This window comes from Cicer arietinum, chromosome 1 (assembly GCF_000331145.2).
Source record: "Cicer arietinum cultivar CDC Frontier isolate Library 1 chromosome 1, Cicar.CDCFrontier_v2.0, whole genome shotgun sequence".
NCBI classification, from domain to species: domain Eukaryota; kingdom Viridiplantae; phylum Streptophyta; class Magnoliopsida; order Fabales; family Fabaceae; genus Cicer; species Cicer arietinum.
Window position 1 is genome coordinate 38355515 of NC_021160.2, and position 18229 is coordinate 38373743.

Genomic DNA, 18229 nt, shown 5'->3' on the forward strand with positions numbered 1-18229 from the left:
TATATATATATATATATATATATATATATATATATATATATCCATGCCAAGCAATGAAAGGTAGAAGATTTTTGTTAAAAAAAAAAAACAAAAAGCACTTCTATATTTGGGAGATTATGGGCTTGTTTGAATTAATTTTCAAAAACTGCTTTTTTGTTTTTGAAAATTGAAAAACAAAAAATTTGGTTGAATAATGAAAAGTAGAAGATTTTTGTTAAAAAAAAAAAACAAAAAGCACTTCTATATTTGGGAGATTATGGGCTTGTTTGAATTAATTTTCAAAAACTGCTTTTTTGTTTTTGAAAATTGAAAAACAAAAAATTTGGTTGAATACATGATTTTGAAAAATTATTTTTAAAAACTATTTTCTATTTTACCATTTTTAAAATAAAAAAACCGAAACCGCTTTTACATATTTTACTTTTTACTATTCACTTTTTTATAATTTAAAAAGACACAGAGAACTTGTTATTTTTATTAATGGTAAAATGGAAATATTGAGCAACTTTAAATTTTCTTTATAGTTATGATGTAGTAAATATAAGTGGCATGGATAAATGTGTGGTGACCGTAAAAAAAAAAACTGTACATGCGTTATTAATTTGTTATGTATTTTTTGCTATTACTAATACCACAACATATAGTTAAGTAATTGGTTAAAGTTTTCAACAAAAAAAACAAAAAAAACATTATTTTTTATTTGAATTTTCTTCCTTAATAATAAGGGTGGATTGAAATATTAAGTTCTAACTCAATCAAAAAATATCAATATTTCTAAGTTGAATGTTTTGTCTTTGATTTGAATCTAATATGAGTTTTATGGTAGTATTTATCATTCTTAAATAAAAAAATTGTGAAAAGAATCAATTTATTTTAGATTTTAGAAAAAATTCAGTTTGAACCAATAAAAAATAGTCAGTGTTGTTTCAATTGATTTTTGCAATATTTTTTTATAAAATTCAAACCAATTAAAAATAGGTTAAATTTTTTTAAAAATTGGAAAAAGGAAATTATTATTAACGATGATATTAATATCTATTTTATACATTTGTTTTATATGAAATTTTAACTTTGTCTCTTGAGATTAATGGCCACTTCTTATCACAAAAACTAACACCTTAGAGACAATAACAAGTTAATTTTGTTCAATTGAATTTAAAAATTTAAAATACGTTAAAGAATTTTAAAAAGATAAAATTTTCATCAAATACCATAAAGTTTTTATACAATTAAAACAAATATATGCTATACAAAATAATAATATATAATGATAAAAATATATATAAGTACAATTTGATTATGTTACTACACATTCAAATTTATCTAAAATATAATAATTATTATAATTTGATAATGAAAATATATTTAAAAAAATTAAAATTTATTGAAAAATTTTACAATTTCATCTATTGAGAGAATTTTTTTAAATTTACTATGTCACAAATAAATTAAATAATCTTTATTTTTTCTATTAAAAAAATTAAAATTTGTTGATAATGATGAACATATTTTTAGTATTGTAAAAAAATATTATTGATGACTTTGCAAAAATAAAATATAAAAGGATAATATTCAAACAATTAATACAGCACAATTTTCTTGCTTCAAATAAGAGATCCAAAATCTCAATGAGATGAATTTTACTTTATATTAAGTTAGGTTCCTTATTTTTTTAGGAAATATATTTGGTGTACTCCTATATATATGGGTATATACATTTTGATATACTATAGATATAAAGTAATAAAGAGAGAAATGTGAAAGATTAATAATGTGATAGAAAGAGAGATAGAGATAAAATAAATTATTGAAAGGAAGTAAGAAATAAAGGGTGTTCGTATATCATGGTTATTTTTTAGAGTAAAGTAATTTTAATTTTGATATGTGTTAGAGGTGTTTTATTATAAATATTAAATTGTTTAGATTTTATAAGCTTGAAAGTTCATTTAAAAAAATTGAAAATCATATTTTGAAAACAATTTTACCAATCAAGTTTTTTTATTTTTTCATTTTTGAAATAATTTTTAAAAATAGGTGTACCAAACAGATTTTATTTTGTTATATTCTGAAAAACAGTTTTTAAAGATTAATTTTAAAAATATTTTTTAAAAATTAAAAATTAAAACTCAACCAAACATACCATATCTCTTTTTTTGTTTTGGATTGAACAACCCTTTTGATAAACCAAATTTTTTTGTGGGGATCATTCTCTAATGCTTATCATTTATCTTTTTCATAGAAGTTTGAGTGCGACACCTCCTCCCATTTCTAACTTTTTCATATTTTTATTTTCATCTTATTACAATTTTATATTTTCCAATAATTCAAAATATATGTGTGTTGTCGATGATATGTTTATATAATGAGAAACCATTCATTTGGATAATCATCACTTTGTCCCACTTGTAGTCATTATGCCGTTTTATATTATTAACTTGAATATTATGAGTTGCAGATTCATTGTTTTTATTTTTAACGAATTTAAATTATATTTACTCATATAATTTCTACTTATTTAAATGAATAAAATACCGTTTTTATTATAAAAAAATATAAAAAGATATAATCATTCACCTCTTTTAATATACCTCTTAGATTTCAACCCGTTGCACTATTTGTAATTTTGAATTGATTTTATCAACCAATGCTTTGTGAAGATCTTTACTGTACCATTATCAACACTCAACACATAATTTGATCTTAAAATAGTTGTTTTTAAAGTATTTGAACAATTTCTTCTCATTCTCGCTTTCTTTCTTTTCTTTCTTACCATTTTTCTTGGTTGGTTATGTCTTCAAGCTTTTGGTTTTCTCTTTTTATTTTAGTAATATAGTTTTAGCTTATAGAAAAAGGTATTGGATCAAGCAGTTTTTTAGTGTGTAAAAATCGTTGATCCTAAAAGTATATGGATTGTAATCTTATTGACAAAATAAAAAGAAACAAAATTCTTGCTAAATCAAGAACAAAAGGAAACAAAGTTTTTGCCAAGTCCCATAAAGTAGGTAGTGTCTGATGTTTTATCTATTTATGTTTGTTTGTTTACAAAATGTTCCAAGTCTGCTTATATATTTTTAAAAGTGTTGACGTGCCTTTATCTTTGCGAAGATTAAAGAAATGCACTTAAGTCTAAAGATTTATGCGTAGATGATTAGTTTTATTTGCATATATTAGTAATTAAGTTAGATTAGGTTAGTATTTCATAATTATTTAAAATTAATGTTTTAAAAATTGAGTCGGAGATCGAATCAGCAAGACTTTCGAACTATGGTTCAGTTGGTATATATATATATATATATATATATATATATGAAATATATTAAAATATTTAGAACTTCGTATTTATAAAGTAAAAATTCAGAAAATTTATAACAAATATTCAATATCTAAAATAAATACTTTAAAATTCACAACAAATACAAGTCTTCATAGTATAAATTCAAACATCAATTATTATATAGATCAACCATCAATCATAAGTGTCTCGTGGATTAAGTGAAATAAATGTTTGAGTGAATATTTTTATTAAAGTTAAACTTAAAAAGATTATTTTTGTTTTTAATTTAGAAAACTGAGTTGTTTTTGGAAAAATAAAAAATTTGAATGTTATAAAAATACCGAATCCAGTTGAACGACCTAGCCATTTTAACCCAATTTTTAGAGATAAATAATTTTCTTACACTGACCAAACCGAACATAAGTCTTATTCCCAATTGAATTGGTGGAACCAATCAATTATGTCCAATTTTGAAAACATTACTTAAAACTCTTTGAATGTCAACTAACTTGAAACATGCACTAAGAATTACAAGCTATATTAGTTTGGCAAAGGGAAAAGGACTTTTCTAAAGAGTGGGTCTCTTTCATTGGAATAAAAAGGAAAAGCTTGGAAACAAATGGACAATGGTTAGTCCTAATTAGCATCTACAATATTTCCTTAAAAGCCAAAAAGAAAACATAGTTTGTGCGTAATCCTAATTATTCAATGGAAAATAGTTACTACCTACTACATAAGCGAAGAGAACCGCCGGCTAATAGAGAAAAACTGTCCATACATTTGCGCCGGCAACTCTTTTCAATACTCCAAAATCATATGATTTCAACAATCCAGATGGCTATGGATGGATTGACCCATAAAATGCACACAAAAACATCTTCATTGCTAAATTGTCTTATTTGCTGTATTTTTCCTATATGTATGTTAATGTAAATGAAATATCTAATATGTAATAAAGTTATTTATCCTTTTAATCTTTTTGACTTTTGGTTTTAATCATTTGAAACAAATATCTTTTGATTTTATTATCACTGTTTTTATCTCTAAAATAACCAACTTAATTAAGATGGTGTGGTATTCTGATACACATATCAACATTCAATTGATGATTGTCACGTAACATGAATGAAAAACAAAATTAATATAATTACATAGATCAAAAGCAAAAAACTATAAATTACTTTAAAAACTTTAATTTCAAATTTCCAACTTTAATTTTATTGCATATGCAAAATTTTCATCATCATAAAATAATGAATTTTTATTCTATTTTCACTTTTTTCCTGTTCTTTTATAATATCTAACGTGTTTTTTTATTAAATTATCAATACTACTTACAAAATATAATTTTATAGTAAAACTCATAGATACATATTTTCTCATAGTTCATTGATAGTAATATCTCAAAAATAAAGATTATAAAAACTATACCATTTTTTATTATGGATGACAGTTCGCAGTCTTAGTAGAATACTATAGTATCTTTCTATCCGATTGCATTCTGGAAAAAAATACTAATATACATTTCTTCCACTTTATATGAAGAATTTGAGAAGATATCTAATCATGGAATAGAACTAAATACACAAAAAATACACTAAAGTTTTGATACATAACTGCTCTATTTTGACTTTGTAGAGCATGACACCAAAAAATACATCTTAAATATACTAACAAAGTGAAAAAAAAAAAATTAATCTCACTCTCAAATCACAATATAGCAAATTGGGGGTTATAATCTCACTTCAAAAATCATTACATGTTATTGACCATTTAATCATATTTGTTGCACCTCCGTAGTCAAGAGATACGTACAACCTCAATGAAACAACACTCTAGTAGTAGTCAATCACATGTTTTATAAGATAATGCCACTAAAGTTAAGGCCAAGAAGTACAACCTTCATACAACCTTAATTACAATCTTTGTGTCAGCAAATTTTTATGAGATCCTATTTTTTATTGCATTAGTCTTTCTCTATCACATATCAACATGTAATTATCGAAATTTTAATCTTTATTTTTTTTTTTTAGGTTGAAAGATGTAGTTATTTTATGTACTTTGCTTAAGTATTTTTAAGGATCTCCGGACCCTTAATAGAAGTTTGGGGAGAGTTTTGTGGAGATTTGATTATTGATGAACTATGAGAAAAATATGTATATATGAACTTTACAATTAATGAGAAAATATATTTTGAGTTATATTGACAATTACGATAAAGAAAACAACTTAATTGATGTTTGACTCAATTTTTTGTACACATACTAGAGATAAAAGATACTAGTTTGTTTTTTTATTAAAAGATGCTTATAACATTTTATCTATGATAATATGTTGAATGAAAATAGGTATATTGATATAGACGTGAAAATAAGCTAGAGATGTGGCCGTAGCAAGACTATAAGTTGCTTCATTGACTTGTCTCTTAATAAATTCATCGTGATCTTTATAAAATGAGTGAAAAATATAGTTCTACGGTCTTCGAGATAGCGTTAAATTTAGTAGCATTGCTTAGTACTATGTAGAAAGTCAATGACAGTCTTAGAATTAAACTCGAACTCAATGAGAGCCAATTGAAGCTCGTGAACCAACTCATAAGCAAAAAGGAGGCCAAATGCTTCTCCAATATCAACAGACACAATTAGTGAGAACCATTCATTCAACAACTCAATTACATGTTTATGGACCAGCTCGTTGTGCTCCGTGACATGGTTCCATAATTTATAGTTCCTACACTTCCATGTGCTCCAAATTGTTGTTGCAAAGAGGGTTTCTCATTGTTGTTGGACGGACTGCATAACTCGAAAGATGATCACATCAACTACATAATTTGCTGCTACTGTAGTAAGCACATTAGCTCTAAAATCCCACCTCTGTTTCCTAAGCATAGTCAATTAAAGGCATGGAGGTACGGGAACCTGACAAACACTTAATACTCAAGTTAATTTTCCTCCAAACTAGCCTTTTATGAAACAAAAAGTGTCTTTCGTGCTGCGCCCTACCATAAGTATTTCCTCGTGCCTAGAACAACTTGCTTTAACTTATTATTGATATTTCTACTACAAAAAATTTCAAACTTTTAGAAGTTAATTGCCTGCCCTGACGTCGCCTCATAAGTATTAAGGATGTTTTTCATAGTCAAGGCCTCATTACTATTAGTCCAGAAGAATGTTTGTAGTCATATTCAGCAAACATCAATTGTGTAATCAAAGAAGTATTTCTACAAACAAATTTTGCTGATTTGTATCTCACCTCGAGCTTCAGCTTGATGAATGAGCAAAAACAAACCGAACACAAAATCCACGTTCTTTTTGACACTTTTCCCTTTCATTATCATGGTTTTCCGGTTAGGACACTCATGTGCTTGATGACCACTTCCTAAACCTTGTAAGCATTTGGAGGGTTTAGTGGTACAATCGAGTTTTTTTACTCATGTGTTTGATGGCTACTTACTAACTCAATTTTATCTCGTAGACACACAGATTGACCATTTAATTTTATAAATTGATAACAAAAATCAAGAGGAAGAGTTTCTTTTTTCTTTAACTGAATAATAAAAGAAAGATATAGAGAGTGTGAGAAGTAAAAGAGAAACAAAGAAAAAATACAAGATACAAATAAATTATTCTAAATTTCTTTAATATTAATATTCTATATATATAATTTCTTTTTGATATTACATATATATATATATATATATATATATATAATCAAATAAAAAAAAACTATGTTCAAGGTCTTCAAATTCTGTGTTGTCATGCTTATTATTATTTTTTTTCTCTCCTTCAATCTTTAACATTAGAAACTATTAACTTAGACAAATGAATAAGAATGAAAATGTCTTAGAAAAGTTAACAATAAATTAAAAGAGAAACAAATAAAAAGTCAAGCAAATTAAAGAAAGAAGATGTGACTTAAACTACCGTTTTTGTCAGAACTACAACCAGCTGTTTATGTTTTTATGCAAGTGAATGGCACAAGAACTTCATTTGGTGAAGAAGAATACTGATGAACTTTAATCTTCTTGATGGATAACACACATAAATATAAGCTTCACAAAAAATTGAATGTCAAATCAAATAAGATTCAAGAATAAATATTAAGGGGATTCTTAAGATTTAACCTTTTATCCACAAGTGTGAATAACTTTTACTTGAAGAAGATCAAGAAAAATCAAAGCTTTATCCTTTGAAATTAATGGAACACAAACATATCAATTTGAAGAATATCCAAAAAAAGTGTCACATACAATTTATGAAAGAAAGACAAAATAAATGTAATAAAAAATAGCAAGGAGATAGAAATAAAAGAAGAACCACAATCTCAAAAAAAAATGATAAGTTCGATGTAAATTTTGTCAATAAAAGTAAGAATATTTTTGATAAAAATTAACATGGTTAATCCAAAAACTAAAGAAAAGCAATTTCTCAAAAACACACACATAGTATAATAAAATTCAAATGATGAAAAGTTTCAAAATATGGAGAAGACAAGACTATTTATAGCCATAATCGGGTCAAAAATCCCCCTTCATTCCTATTTAAGTTGGGTGGTTAACCATAGCTTCCCCAAGAAACTAAGTGGTACACAAGAGTATTATTTAAGTGGTACACCATTATAGTATTATTTGCATCTAGTAGGGATGATAAACTGGGTTAACTCGTCATGTGACTAGCTAGCCAAAAAGTGTGACAATGTGGATCAATTTAAGTGGTTAAGTCAAAAGTACTACTTCACCCCGCTCTTTGCCAGTCTAACAAACTTGTAGGTAGACCCGTCAATTTTTAATTTATTTTAACATTTTAGAAAAATAATAAAAACAATCATTATTAATCAACAAAACAAAATGTCAAAACAAACTCACCATGTAAAAAATTCTCAAATTAAATTCACCAATGTTAAACAATCCTAAAGAAATATATGAGAGTCTACTTCCGGCTATAGTCAACTAATAAAAATTTATAAAATTTAAGAATTGTATAATGACTTGGAGTTTAATTCTGTATTCCGAACACCAAAATATATGTCCTGATCTCTATAATGGCCTTATTAGCTTTTGTGGATTGAGATTTACCACCATAACGCTAAGATGAGTTTTTCTGGTCAATAAAGTGTGGGCAAGTCCACTTGGTGTTGATGCCAATTTTCGCAACCCCTCAATGCCTCATTTGTTTTCTAATTTGGTGTTCAATCTTAACATCACTTACCCACTTAAATCGAAACAAGCATGCAATAGTACAAAAATTGATCTATGACTGAATGAATAAAAATACCGTGAGTTCTCCACGGACATAAGTTTTCTATTAAGTGGATAGAGATTACCCAAACAATTTTGTTTCAAACAAGTTGTAATCCTCTTGAGTTTTTCTATTGAAGGAATGAATTTTCTTTTACCCTAAAAAAACTAATAAATATGTTTTTCTTAATTTTTTGTTTTTCCATTTAAAATTAAGAAGCTAACACAAATTAATTATAATTTCCCCTAGAAATGTACAAAAACTAAACTAAAACACCCAAAGTCACATAGTCCTGCCAACAAGCAAACAAACAAATGCTGAAAAACAAAATAACAGCTCTCCTAACCACAAAACTCTTCTTCTTTGACCTTTAAATCAAAAGTCCATCGATTCTCTATATCACACTCATGACACATCCATTCTCATCACGACATATATAACCACTCAATTACACGATCCTCAAAACAGTAAAACATCACAAACACAATCATGTTACCACTACTATTATTCCTGTTCCTGTTACGTCCATATTCAACAACCTTAAATGCAGAAACAATAACGACCATCAACGTATGGCCCAAACCAAGAAACCTCACGTGGACCTCACCACACCAAACAACACTCCTCTCACCAACATTCACAATCACCACCACCACTCCACACAACAACAACCACCTTACCGCCGCAATCACCCGTTACACAAACCTCGTCAAAACAGAACACCACCGTCCGTTAATTCCGCCAACCTCAAACCACTCTAACAACCTACCACCTCTAAGTTCCCTAACAATAAGCGTAACGGACCCAAACGCCGAACTCATCCACGGCACAGACGAGTCATACACGCTAACAGTAACAACTTCTAACGCCAAACTAACGGCTTTAACAGCGTGGGGGGCAATGCGTGGACTGGAGACGTTCTCACAACTGGCGTGGGGGTATCCAACGCGCGTGGCGGTTGATGTGCGTGTGTGGGACGCACCGTTGTATGGACATAGAGGAGTTATGTTGGATACTTCGAGGAATTATTATCCAGTGAAGGATTTGTTGAGGATGGTTGAAGCGATGAGTATGAATAAGGTGAATGTTTTTCATTGGCATATAACGGATTCTCATTCGTTTCCTTTGGTGGTTCCTTCGGAGCCAAGTTTGGCTGAGAAAGGAGCTTATGATGTTAATATGGTTTATACGATTGAGGATGTTAAAAAGGTTGTGGAATTTGGGCTTGATCGTGGGGTTCGTGTTTTGCCTGAGATTGATTCGCCAGGTTAGTTACTTCAATTTTTTTGTCTTAATTTTATTTTACTTTACTAAATTGGGATTAGAGAGTCAGGAAAGAAACCATGTAATTGGTTACCCACCGACAATTTATTAAAACCATGAAGTTAAAGCATGACGGCTATTAATTTTAATCACTTTTAATCTCATACTCATTGGAGGTTAATTTTTTTTTTTTTTTAATAACCTAATTTTGAAAAAGATTTATTAAAGTTTGCGATGACAATTTTTTTAAGATATTTGTTTTTTAAGAGCTAATATAATAAATTAACTTACTAATCCTGTTTCTGTCTGCATATTTGTCAAGGCAAGAAATTAAACTAGATTTCTGTCTTCAATGTCACTATATTCTGATTGAAAAACATACCTTTCTCTTCCTCTCTCAAATATTTTAGCGTTACAAGACATTGGTTCTTAGAGTTATGATGCTTATTAACAGATAAGAATTTCATATATGCAGGGCATACAGGATCTTGGGCCTTAGCCTACCCTGAAATTGTAACCTGTGCCAACATGTTCTGGTGGCCAGCTGAAAGTGACTGGCCTAATCGTCTTGCTTCTGAACCAGGAACAGGTCACTTGAATCCCTTAAATCCCAAGACATACAAAGTCCTAAAGAATGTCATACGCGACGTAACCACATTGTTTCCGGAAAATTTTTATCATTCCGGTGCTGATGAGGTCATACCAGGTTGCTGGAAAACCGATCCAACAATTCAGAACTTTCTATTAAATGGTGGAACTCTCAACCAAGTCCTCGAGACGTTTATCAACAACACTCTCCCTTTCATTATATCCCTCAACCGCACTGTTGTCTATTGGGAAGACGTATTGTTAGACGAAACAGTCCATGTTCAATCGGCGGTTCTCCCTAAAGAACATGTGATTTTGCAGACATGGAAGAATGGACATAATAACACTAAAAGGATAGTATCTTCTGGATACCGCGCGATTGTGTCGTCATCAGATTTCTATTATCTTGACTGTGGCCATGGTGACTTTACTGGAAATAACAGTGCTTATGATAACCAAACAGGTAGTGACAAAAACAATGGTGGATCTTGGTGCGGACCTTTTAAAACATGGCAAACTATATACAATTATGATATTGCAGATGGACTGACGGAAGAAGAAGCGAAATTGGTTTTGGGTGGGGAAGTATCGTTGTGGTCGGAACAAGCTGATGAAACTGTTTTGGATTCCCGAATTTGGCCTAGAACATCTGCAATGGCCGAATCATTGTGGTCGGGCAATATGGACGAAAAGGGTATGAAGCGATATGCAGAAGCAACTGATAGATTGACTGAATGGAGAAGCAGAATGGTTAGAAGAGGTATAGGGGCTGAGCCTATTCAGCCACTTTGGTGTATTAGGAACCCTGGCATGTGCAATACAGTATATCCAATATAGTTAGCTGCATAGCTCTAAATTGTGGTTGCATTTACAATGTAAACCATGATATTGTGGCGAAGTGCAGGAAACTACAGATGCAATTGCAATTGTAATATTGTTACAGAGACTTCTAAAATCTTTATATTGAGACCACATTTAGAACTATGATTAGTTGATAGTTGCATTGTTTTTTGTTCTGCTCACAAAAAGGAAAAAACGATCTATTCGAGTATACTTTATTTTCTATTACTTTTTATTAAGTTTTCTTTTTATTAGGTTTGTTAGGAGAGATTGTAGTTGGTAAGCAATATTACATATAGATTTGAACATTAAGTTTTAAAAATCAAAAGAGTATTTGATTGTTTCCACGAGCTCGAACATTTCTTTACTTAATTGAGGTTGAAAGTTGTTGTATGATTAAAAGTTCACCAAATGCTGCCTCTAGCAGCATAATGATAAATAAACTGTATGATTAATTTTTATGTTGGTCGAAGTATAGCAAGGAGAAAGTTGTGACTCACTATTCTTTTTCTTTTTAGTGTTTAATCACTGACCACCAAAAACTTCTTGCATATATAAGAAGAACAATGAATCAACAATGAATTCCATTGATGAACAAGAACACTGAAATGTTTATAGAGAATGTAGAAAATGAAGATACAAGTTGAATTTAGCAAACTTGCATTAAATGAAATACACAGTCAGAGCTACTTATATACTAGCATTAGATCAGTCCTAACTAAGCTAAAGGGAATATAACTAACAAAATCAGTTACATGCAGTTGAGATTCTAACAAACTCGTGGCCTAGCTATTGTGAGCTGAAGCTGATGTGTTCTCTGCAGTAAGCTTCATTACCCCGCAAGCTGAACCTTGATATATATATCCAACATGTTCAGCTTGGAAGTCAAGAAATTGAAAGGTTTTGGATGCAGTGCTTTGGTTAAGAAGTCAGCAACTTGGTCTTGGGATGAAATGGGTAGGAGCCGAATAGTACCAGCCTAAACTTTCTCGCGAACAAAATGACAATCAATTACCAAATGCTTAGTCCGTTCATGAAAAACAGGGTTGGTGGCGATATGCAACAAGCTCTGATTGTCAAAATAGAGAGCGGGAATACGATATTTTGCTTTGCTTGATGAACGAGAAACAGTAGTCTACTTGGTACACCAGTCCAATCATAAGCCTTTCACAGAACGTGTATCGATACAGCCAGCCCAATCAGTGTCGGAGAAACCTGAAAGGTGAATGGAAGAGGATTTGGGGAAGAAGAGACCCTGGCCTGGACACCCTTTAAGGTAACGGAGCACTTTGTTGTATTGTAGTGAACCTTTGAAGGGGCAACAAGAAATTGACTTAATTGTTGAATGACGAATGTGATATCACGGCGTGTGATGGTAAGGTATAGTAATTGACTGATGAGACGACGATAAGAGGCAATATCTTCATAGGTCCGACTCTTAGAGTTGGATGGTTAACTTAGTCAGCAAGAATAGCGCCGTCAACAAAAATCAATAGAGCTGTTAAAGAACCAGGGGTGGCCTTAGTGGACAAGGAATGATCTGAGTGTGCTTGGGAATAGCCTTGTTGAAGGAGAAGAATGGTTAACTTCTCATGCCACTTACGACTTACAAGTTGTAGTGACACCTGGGGGAACAACCATATAGACATCCTCTGAGAGATCCCCATATAAGAATGCTTTGTTGACGTCTAACTGGTGGAGAAACCAGCCTTGAATTGAGGCTAAAGCAAGAATGAGTCGAACTGTAGTAAGCTTAGTCAAGGGGGAAAATGTGATAAATAGTCCCTTCAATTTGATTATAACCTTTGTCAACGAGACGTTCCCTGTAACGCTCAATGGACCCATCAGCTCGATGTTGATCTTATATACCCACTTGCAGCCAATTGGTTTCACATGAGGAGGTATATCAACTAGTTTCCAAGTGCCATTTTTAGCAAGAGCTGATAACTCTGCATCCATGGCTTTGAGCCAACATTCAGCCTGTGTTGCCTCCGCATAATTTTGAGGCTAATGTTGAGAAGACAAAGACATAGCGTAATTGGTTTGTGAATAAGAGAGATTTGAAAAAAACAGATATTTAGAAAGGGGATAAAGAGTACCTTGAGAAGAAGACTGAAGAGGGGTTTGCCTGATCCATGAATGAACTACAGACAAAGTCTGAAAGATGAGCTGGTGGATGTTTGTCCCTTGTGGATCTTCTCAAGTCTGGTGTTGGTGCTTAGGTAAGGAAATATCAACTGTGTTACGTTAGTAGGTGGAGCAGCCTGGTGAGGGAAGGTTGTGTTAGGTGCAGGAATGTTTGTCACAGGTTGTGAATAGTCAGAAAATTGTTTCCAGGTAGAGTGTGAAGGGTATTTGCAATCAGCGTTGTAAGGCATGATGTTTTCATGAAATGTGACATATCCAGAAACAAAGATTTCCCTAGAGTTAACATCAAACAAGACATATCCTTTTATACCAATTTGAAAACCCAGAAAAATGCATTTTCTTGCTCTGTGGATCAGTTTGGTTCTTTAAAAGTAATGGTGGAAGCATAACACAATGAACCAAACACTTTCAATTCATTTAAATCAGGGACACTATCAAATTAATTTTGAAATGGAGACTTATTATTCAGTAGAGGTGTGTTAACTCTGTTAATAATATAAATAGCATGCAATAATGCATAAGACCAGAAACATTTGGGCAGTTTTGACTAAAAAAAAGGAGTGCCCTTCCAAATATTAAGGATATGCTGGTGTTTCCTTCCAACTCTCCCATTTTGTTGGGGAGTTTCTACACAAGATCTTTGACGTAGAATGCCTTTTGATGCATAGAATTGTGTCAGTAAAAATTCTGGACCATTATCAATCCTAACAATTTTTACTTTAGCACTACTAGTACTGTATTGGTTTTCAACTATTAAAATGAAATTTTTAACATGTGATTGAACTTCTGCCTTTGATTTTAATAAAATAATCCAAACGAAACGACTAAAATCATCAAGAATAGGGAGAAAGTATTTGTGACCATGTATAGAAGGAGTGACCATGTCTAAATGCAACAAGTCAACTTTATGCAACGCTATATTCAGCGAGACGGTAGAGTATCCATCCAACAACTGAGTATTCACAACTGAAAAATTATCATGCAGACCAGTGAGAAATTGTATCACTTCATCTTCATAGCAGGACAGGTGCATGTTGGAATTGCTATTGTGAGCTAGTGTGTTTTCTGTAGTAAGCTTCATTATTATATTCACATGGGAAGGGTATATTACTTATTCTGTGCTTTTAAACTTTTAGAGCAAATTTATTATTGAAGATTAGAAATTTAAGATTAGAGGGTTACAATGAAAAAATAAATTGACTAATTGAGCATGTTGTATGCTTTCTTCCATGGTTAATCAAATACCTATTATATATAAAATAATTAAAAGAATAATTAGATATATGCAACACTAGAACAACAGACGGTCGGTCTTTAAACTCTAGTTCAATTGAAAAATACTGATATTATTATGATATTATTAGGTTGAACAATAATCATAGAGTAAATATCTACCCGTGTTATACATATATATTTACCTTCACTATTATTATTCTTTCTAGATGTAGAAAATCACGTGGACTTGTAATTTAAATTTTATAATATCATGATAATAATATTTTTAAATAAATAAATAACTTTAAAACAAATTATATTTTGTACATTAAAAATAAAATAAAAATTAAAAGAAAATTTTAAAATTATTTTTTTGCTTTAAAGTTAAAAAATAAAAAATTCAAATTCATACATTTTTGAAATTATGTTCTTTTTATTGTTTTGAAAACTCTGAAAAAAAAAATCACAAAAATGCTTTACTTTAAATAAAAAATAATTTAAAAAAAAGAAATGTAAAGAATTTCTTGTGATTCTTTAATTTTTTTTTCAAAATATTTAAAAATAAATTAAAAAAATATGAATTTTCCATTTTATTTTGTCATGTCCGTATGACATCTTAGCTTTTTTAACACTCACTTAAAGTAAAAACAATTTGTAAAAAAAAATTAAATTTATAAAGTTAAATTTAAAAGAAAATAAATTAAAAAGACAAAAATTAAAATATGTTAATTTATCTTGATCAAACATACATTTAAATCATGTTGATTTATGAAAAATGATGTGGAAATCAAGAGATCAATTATGATGTGAGATGAATGAAGTTGTCGTGGTAGAGGGGCGACATGGATGGATAAATGTTGAAAAAAATTATCCTATATTTCCTACATTTAACCTTTATCCCCACAAATACAAAGAAATGACTTGTGTGTTCTCGTATAAATTTTAAAATTTGTAATTTTTTACTATTTCATCATTTGATATTTTTGATAAAAAGTGAGTAATTCTTTTTTCAATCTCACAGGAACTTTTTTTAAATTTTTTTGTACACAACATATATTTCGAAAAACTTTTTTTAAGTTTTTTTGATAAAAAAGTACATTCCGAAAAACTTTTTTCGAGTTTTCCAGTAAAGAAGTTACATTTCAGAAAACTTTTTCCAAGTTTTATGGAAAAAAAAAAGTTATTTTTTTAAAAAATAAAATTTAAAAAATTTGGTATGTATCGGAAAACTTCTTTACAAGTTTTCCGGTAAATCTCTCTCGTACCACCGGAAAATATTTTACAAATTTTCCGGTAAACCATTCCTGGACCATTAGAATTTTTTTTACGTTTTTCAGTAGTATACATTTTTAAGTCTCTATATCAGTAATTTTTTTTAAAGTTTTTCGGTAGAAACATTCTGTACGGAAAAACTTTAAAAGAAACTTTCGATAAATCTCAAATTGAGTGATAAAATAGTAAAAAAAAATCAAAGATATATTTGACACTTTTAAAAATGTATAAAATGTAAAGTATAGGGTAAATTTTTTAAAATGTTGAGGCAGGGAGAATAAATTTGGCCTTTTATTAGTGTCATCAGAATATGGTGGGAGTGGTAAAAGCTGAATTACATGGCACAGGAAGAGCTGAGTAGATTTTATAAATAAAAAAATCTAAACCACACTAATTGGAGCGAATGAAAACACATTTAACATCATAATTTTCAAGACATAACCTTTGATAAACACAAAATTGATAATGACAATAGTATTGGAAGTCAATGGGTTCTATTCATAAAGTAAAATAATAAAAAGCTAAATATACAGAAGTGAAAGTTTGTCTTGTTATATATATCTATATGGTAAAAACATTACGGGATTCCTTTAGATGTTGGGGGAGAAGAATTGAAACAAATTAAAATTGAGAAAGAGAAACTAGAGCAACTTTGGAAAATTGGATTTGTAAGTTATCTTTGAATAAAAATGAAGACTGGTCTGCGATAGTAATTTATTTTATATTGATATGACCATGTTGTGCAAGAGCCACGAAGGTCCCAAAATCGTACATTAACATCGATAGTCCATGTCATATGACTTTAAACAGCAATTTGCAACCAAAATCATGATCGTATTATCATGAATTTTGAAATATCTTCTACCCCTCATGATTCAAATAGGAGAGTTGTTCAAAACTTTGGAATAATATATTTTTTATTGTTGGTAAGGTTGTGATGATATTGAGATTATGCTTGGTAATTAACATTTATTTGATTTATGAAAAATTACGTCGTGGAAATCAAGAGATCAAAGATGTGTGAGATATATGTCCTTACTAAGAGAGGAACGATATATGGATGAATGAATGATTGAGTAACTAGAAGAAATTTGACCTTTTTATAATAGTGGCACATCATACTATGATGGAAGTGGCAAAAGCTAAATTATATGCTATAGAAAAAGTTATTTGTGGACATTAAAATTAGTAGGACGGATTTAATATATTATAAATAAATTAAATTTTTTAATTAATTTACTAATTGTGTATATAAATATTTCAAAATTGTTTTTTTATTTAATTAATATTTTAGTTATCATTTATATTTTGTATTAAAATTTATATACTAAAATGATACAATTATTAAAAAAAAATTCCATTAAGAAATTGCATTCGTTTATTTTTTAATAACAAATGAATAATTTAGTTTAATAAATAATAAAATAATTAAAAAAACTAAATCATATTAATAAAATTAATAAAATGAAACAAAATACATGTAATAAAAAAATACTTCAAAATTAATAAAATTGAGTAGACGTGTCGAAACAAACAACGTCATGTATTATTTTAATAACCCCTCTTATTTTACCGATAAACTAACAATTGTTTTCTACTTAATGCAATGGAGGGAAGTTGAAATAGGAAGACGTTAAAATAATATAACACCTTACTTATTTTGACGCATTTAGTTACTAATATTAACTTTCATTGATTTTATTAATATAACTTAGTTTTTTTTAATTATTTTAGGTGGTCGCATTTCCGTCATTTTCGACCTCTTAAAAGTTAAAGAAAATGAGATATTTTATTATATAAATTCAATGTACGGTATAATGGAGTGTTTTTAATTAAGAGGGATATGAATTAAAAATATCCATATAATACTTTTAATTAGTTTACTATCATGAAAGTATATTTTTCATTTATATCTCTCTTAATTCAAAACTCCATTATACATACGTTCAAATTTATATATTAAAATATTTTGAAGGATTTTTTTTTAAGGTCATTTTGGGGACGCGACCACCATTTATTTATTTTTATAAAATTATTAATTTAATAAACAAAAAATAATTAGAAAAATGAATTATATTAATAAAATCAAACAAATACATGTAATGAACAAAAAAAAAAAACTTTACAAACAACTTGTTTTATTATTTTAACCGTTCCCCTTATTTTGTTGATAACTCAGTACTTCATTAACAACTCCCTCCAATTTTTTATCTAGATAAAATAGGAGTATAAAATAGCAGAAAAAGTAGGAAAAAGTTGTTAAATAAAATTGTTAATTTATTAGCAAAATAGAAGAAAGTTATTAAAATAATATATCCCGTTGTTTCTTTTGGTACATCTAATAACTTAGATATTTTTTTTGTTGCATTAAATATATTTTGGTTGATTTTAT

At 29.2% G+C, this 18229-nt stretch overlaps 1 protein-coding gene across 1 annotated transcript; it reads left to right on the top strand.

Annotated features, from left to right (window-relative positions):
- Positions 1-8870: 8870 nt before the first annotated feature.
- LOC101494320 (beta-hexosaminidase 2) lies at positions 8871-11430 on the top strand. Its single transcript, XM_004488529.4, has 2 exons — positions 8871-9778; positions 10250-11430. The coding sequence occupies exons 1-2, from the start codon at positions 9001-9003 to the stop codon at positions 11197-11199; spliced, it is 1728 nt and encodes a 575-aa protein (XP_004488586.1). The 5' UTR covers positions 8871-9000; the 3' UTR covers positions 11200-11430.
- The last annotated feature ends 6799 nt before the right edge of the window (positions 11431-18229 follow it).